Genomic DNA, 5,848 nt, shown 5'->3' on the forward strand with positions numbered 1-5,848 from the left:
TGTTTTTGATGCGCTAGGTTTAACCAATCATTGAACTTCCACCTATCAATGAAAGTAGTTGTAGCCAATCAGATGCAAAGTAGGGCAGGTCCTTACCAAAAAGCAAAAGTGCGGTGTGTGGTCCGAGGTAACGCGGCTAAAAAAAAATGAATATAGGACAAGAGGAAAAGGTCACTAGATGCTACTCATTAGATGTAAGTCACTAGATGCTAGTCATTAGATGCTAGTCATTAGAGGCTACTCATTAGATGTAAGTCACTAGATGCTACTCATTAGATGTAAGTCACTAGATGCTAGTCATTAGATGCTAGTCATTAGAGGCTACTCATTAGATGTAAGTCACTAGATGCTACTCATTAGATGCTAGCCCTTAGATGCTAGCTTTGTTCCGTGCACTCTGTCATACGAGTACGTTACTGGCATTGACCACTGCAACTGTGCCTTTGCTGACCAACCGTGTTGGTGATTAAAACAATACGTGTGTGTGCACGTTGAAAGCGTAACATGATTTGTCATTAACAATGGCCGCTGTATGAAGTATATTTAAAGCCCAAATTGCCTTGACAAAACTGTATGGAATCAGCTTGGCCGTTATTTGAACATAGTTTCAGAGTCTAGCTATATCAAAAGCTAAACAATACTAAGTTTTTAATAAATGTACATGAAGCAACTAATGTCAACATGGACAAAATCATGAATGTACTAAATCACTTTGATAATGATGACCTGGCCAAAGTAACAACGCATCTAGAAAGTTTTACAATTATTTAATGTAGGATTATGATATTATTGAAATATGAAAATCTACATTGACTCTTTATTTAATAAATGGTTGGACAAAGTAGAAATGTACCCATTTAATTTTATTCATCCCCCCTTCCAAAAAAAGTTTCAGGCTCAGGATTCTTTTCACTTTAAGCCCTGTAAAATAAGTTTTAAAATAGATTCACAAGCATTTAAAAGATAAAGTTATGAAACCCACAAAACTTTATAAAATGTTAAACCACTTCAGGTCTTGTGCGTTATTACACAACAATAATAACAGCACTTTTAATTTCAGAGCGAGGAGGACCTTCCACCTGACATCAAGGATTGGAGTAAACATCATGTGAAAGAATGGATTCTCAAGGTTGTGGATGATAAAGTTGCAGAGAGACTGTTTCAGCAGGACATTAATGGACCTAGTCTTTTGCTTTTAAATGCAGAAGACTTAAAAGAAATTGGTGTGACTTTTGGACCAGCAAAACTTATCATTAATGCCAGAGATATTGCAGAGAAACTACAGAAAGAGAATCCAACAAGCTATACATATCAGCCTGGGAGCCCGTGCAAGCCCTATCCATTTCGTAGGTATGATGATACATATAGATACATGGAGAGCAGCATTCTTGATATTACAGAATCAGGTCCCTCAGACTTAATTGAACCCTGCCACGAGTACAAAGCTTTTATCAATACAACGAATGAAACTAAAATGAGCAAGTTCATAGAAGAGACTATTCGCTTTGCAGCTGCCTGCATGAACAGCCGCACCAATGGCACCATACATTTTGGAATTGGAGACGAGCCGGACTTCAGACACGGTCAAGTGTTGGGAGTGGTTGAAAAGGTCACTGAGGCCTATGCAAAAGAGCTCAAATCTGCCATTGATGGTTATTTTGAGCATAAACACAAACAAACGGCTCAAATTTGCATCAAACATCCGCGATTTGTTGGGGTTCTCAATAAGAATATGACATCATCAGACAAATTTGTGATAGAAGTGGACATAGTTCCTGACTTTACTCTGTGTGAAGAAAACATCTACCACACTTTCAACGTGGACACAAAAAAAGCCAAGAAAAAAGCTAAAGGTAAAGAAACAGACACAACGGACACAAAACCATTCAAACAATTCTTTGTCCGAGATGGCGGTAGCAGCAGGGATCTTCTCAAACCAACCACATCTGCCAAACCTATGGACGACTACAACCGGTTTGTTGACAGTGTGAAACAGCGATCACAACTCCGAAAACAAGCTGAAGAGAAGCACCTGAATGTGATCAAAAGCAGTACTCAAGGCTCCAGATTAAGTCAGATGATAACTGGTGGATCCCACTCTTTGGATAAGTCACACTGTGAGCAGTATGTGATAGTAGCTAACAAATCTCATCCAATCCAGTTTGAATCACTGGGGTTTATTGTGGAGCTCAACCCAACAGCTGTTTTGGACTTTGATCCGGAATCAGCTAAACATGGATGGCAGTATCACTTTGAAAAGCAGAGTACAACAAGTGTCCATTTACCAGCACAGTATAAAATCACGGAAGGAGTTGAAGACATTGCAAACAAGTTGAAATTGACTCGAAACACCAGTTGGGTGTTCTGCAATGGAGGTATTGAGGATGAGGTACCCTCAGACATAGACAAGTGGTTGATGGACAAGGGAGCCTCCGTTCGAGATGTGATTTCTTTCTTGTGTCGGAAAGATGTGCTTCCAAACAAAAGATTCCTTGTTATTTTCTTACTTTTGTCAACAGTAAGTGAGAAGATGGACCCTCTTGTTGAGACTTTCAGTACATTCTACCAGGAGCTCAAAGGCACAGATCAAATCCTCTGTATATGCAACAATGAAAAAGCGTTTACTTCCTGGACAGGCTTAATTAACGCTCGGTGCGGCACCAACATCTCGCAAAGATGCATATATGACCTCAGCTTAGCTGAAGTCAATGGCACTGTCCTTAGTCTTTTGTCAAAAAACCGTAGATCCAGCCGTTTCTTACCCTGTGGTGGAGAAAGCAAAGTGCTTCTTGAAAAAAAAGTGGAGCGTAGCCTGAATACCTTAGAGGTCCTGTGTGTGAACCAATGTGAAGGGGGAAATGAGGATCAAATTGCCATAGAGGAGAACTTCTACAAAGGAGGAAAAGTGTCCTGGTGGAATTTTTATTTCTCTGAGCAGCCTGGATCCACACCATTTATCAAACGAGACAAGTTTGACTTCATCATGAACACACTCCTGCCAGAGTTGTGCTCCTTGAGAAGAGCCTGTGTGTTGCTCAACCTCATGCATGTACCTGGATGTGGTGGGACAACTTTGGCCATGCATACATTATGGGCTCACCGGGCAATGTTCCGCTGTGCTGTTCTCAAAGACAGCAATGCTGACTTTGCTGAAGTCGCTGATCAAGTGGTCAAACTTTTAATGCATGAACATAAGGAGCAAATACCACGGGTCCCTGTTTTGCTGATGATAGACGCCTTTGATGATAAGGAAAAAGTGTTTGACTTGCAGCAGTTCATTGAAAAAGAATGTGTGAAGAAAGACATTAAGTCTACCACTCCACAGGTAATTCTCCTGAACTGTATGAGATCAGAGTCCTCTGACCAAACTGAACCAACTGCCGAGATGGTATTCATTGGAAATAATCTCTCTGAGACTGAGCAGAGACTGTTTGAGGATAAACTTAAAGTAATAGAGAAAACACACAAGAATGTAGACACATTCTATGGGTTCATGATCATGAAGAAGAACTTCAAGCCAGAATATGTTCAGAGTGTGGCCCGCAACACCCTGAAAAGCTTCAACATAAATCAGAAACATGCACAACTCCTGGCTGTTTTAGTTCTGTTGAATGTATACTGCAAGAATGCCTTGCTCTCCGTGTCTTTGTGTGAGGAATTTCTTGGTCTTCAACCAAAACCAGTTTGTGGAACAATCAAAGTCGAAGATGGATTTGGGAAATTCTCCACTTTAGTGTCCACCTTCCGCTATGAGGGTAAGGTAGTTTTCAAAGCTGTGAAAATGATCCATTCAAGTATTGCAAGTCACTGTTTGCAAGAACTCACAACAACACACAATGTGAGCAAAGCTGATATCACCGACCTACTGCTGAACACAGACAAGCTTTACGAGAGCACACAAGGCAAAGACAAACTCCTGCAAGATGTCCACTACATTCTGGTGAAGAGACATCATTCAATGGAGGAATCTAAATTCTCTCCACTAATTCAAGACATCTTAGCTGAAACCCCAAGACTGGAAGAGATTGTGCTTCAAAATGCATCCAAAAGATTTTCGAACGATGCAGTTATCTGTCAGTTACTTGCCAGGTACTATTACCTAAAAAAGAAGGATTTCTCAGAGGCAGAGGTTTGGGCAAACAGAGCTAGAGATCTTTCCAAAGACAGCTCATATTTTGCAGACACATCAGCGCAAGTCATCAAGCACAAGCTCAAGGATGCCATAGCAAACTGCAAGGAAGTGCCTATTCGTCCTGAAGAATTGAAAACGTGTCTTAAAATGGCTCAGTCAGCAATAGATGCATTCAAGGACACACAGAACCTTGCAAAAAAGGAGTCAATTCAGCGGTTGAATACCAAGACAGACAACTGCCCTTTCAATACAGCAGGGTGCCTTGGAGAAATTCAAGTTGGAGTACTTGTCATTGAAGTGCTGAAAAAGACCCCCATATTCTCTTCTGACAATGTCCGCCATGACATAATGAGTGGTGTTCTCTCTGGACAAATGCAACTTCAGGCTGTAGAGAAAAATGATCAACGGTACACCAAACATGCACTCCACTACACAATTCTCAAACAGTTTGAGGATGTACTTTACAACCTCAGATATAGGATGAAGGTGAACTTTGACTTTCTTGACAATTTTTATGTGAACTTGGGTTCCATATCTGGAATGAAAAACAGTCGTGAGCAAACAGCCCAAAACGAGCTTTTCAGATGTTTCAAACAGTATGTAAATCTTTTCTGCAAGACAGACTCTGCAGCTCTTTTGAAGACTAAAACCCTGAATAACATGCTGAAACTATACGAGGCAAACCAATTCCTGGAGATGCATAAAGCTGATACCTACTCTGGGATTCTAAATTGTCTGTCAAATGGCATCTTACCCGACATAATGACGAAGATTGCCAAACAGTATGCTTTTGTTTGCGCACCTGAACATAAGCCCACTGTGAAGGAGAGAATCAACTTCATCTATGTCAATGTTGTGTTGAGTTGCATCAAGCCGGGATCCCAACATCTTGTGCCGTACCAGAAACTACATGCTTTCCTTTGCCAAGTTCTTCGTGAGCAAATCCCAATAAGTGAGAACTTGCCACTGCACTTCATCGCAGTCTTGCTGTTGTGGCCACAGCAGTATAGTCCGGAGGTGGTTACACCTAGAAGTCTGGAGAAGTACATCTCACAGATTAGGACCTTTTATCACACAGTGATGAAGGAAGTGTACAATGGCAAGAGACCCGTTGTACATTTCTTCCTGGGAAAGAAGCAGGGCTATGAACGACTGGTACACTTTGGGGAAATCACAGCGTGCATCAACCTTCAGCAGGAAGACTTTGCCTCCATGTGGGAAAATGGCAAAATATGGAAAGAGAAGAAGGTGGAGGAGCGCCTTTTAAGGGTAACTGGCGAGGCAAAGAACAACATGATACTGGCACATACTTGTTTCCCAGATCTGAAGGTTGAAGTCACCCCAATGTTTCAAAGTCAGCTGAGTGGCTATGCACCGGGTTCAAAAGTGTCATTCTTCATTGGTTTCACAATGAAAGGCCCTGTTGCACTTGACATTGACTAAACTTTGAAAGCAGCCTATTCAGACCAGGGGTTGATGCACAGACTGTGTAAGTTAGGCCGGAAAATCTGGAATACCCCCTTGTGGCTGGCTGCAGTACACTTATGTCATGTGACTTGGACCAAACCAAGAAATTAAAGAACACATCAGATACATTTTTCCCAAGATGGTTTTTGTCATTTTAGGTTGTTCTGATCAGGCTCATATATTGAAGTGTTCATTCACATCTGGTTAAAATAGTTATTTGATGGCTCCAAAATAACAAGATGGCAACGA

The 5,848-nt window shown here is 41.2% G+C and overlaps 1 protein-coding gene across 3 annotated transcripts in view; it reads left to right on the top strand.

The window, feature by feature from the left end:
- Positions 1-5,632, top strand: part of LOC116697836 (sterile alpha motif domain-containing protein 9-like) — an 8,242-nt gene extending 2,610 nt beyond the window's left edge. For all 3 annotated transcript variants that reach the window (XM_032529349.1, XM_032529348.1, XM_032529350.1), the window contains exon 4: positions 1,061-5,632. In XM_032529349.1, coding sequence (XP_032385240.1) covers positions 1,061-5,575 — 4,515 coding nt within the window. In that variant the 3' untranslated portion in view covers positions 5,576-5,632. The remainder of the gene's footprint in view (positions 1-1,060) is intronic.
- Positions 5,633-5,848: the final 216 nt, after the last annotated feature.

Source organism: Etheostoma spectabile, chromosome 11 (assembly GCF_008692095.1).
Source record: "Etheostoma spectabile isolate EspeVRDwgs_2016 chromosome 11, UIUC_Espe_1.0, whole genome shotgun sequence".
Taxonomy (NCBI): Eukaryota; Metazoa; Chordata; class Actinopteri; order Perciformes; family Percidae; genus Etheostoma; species Etheostoma spectabile.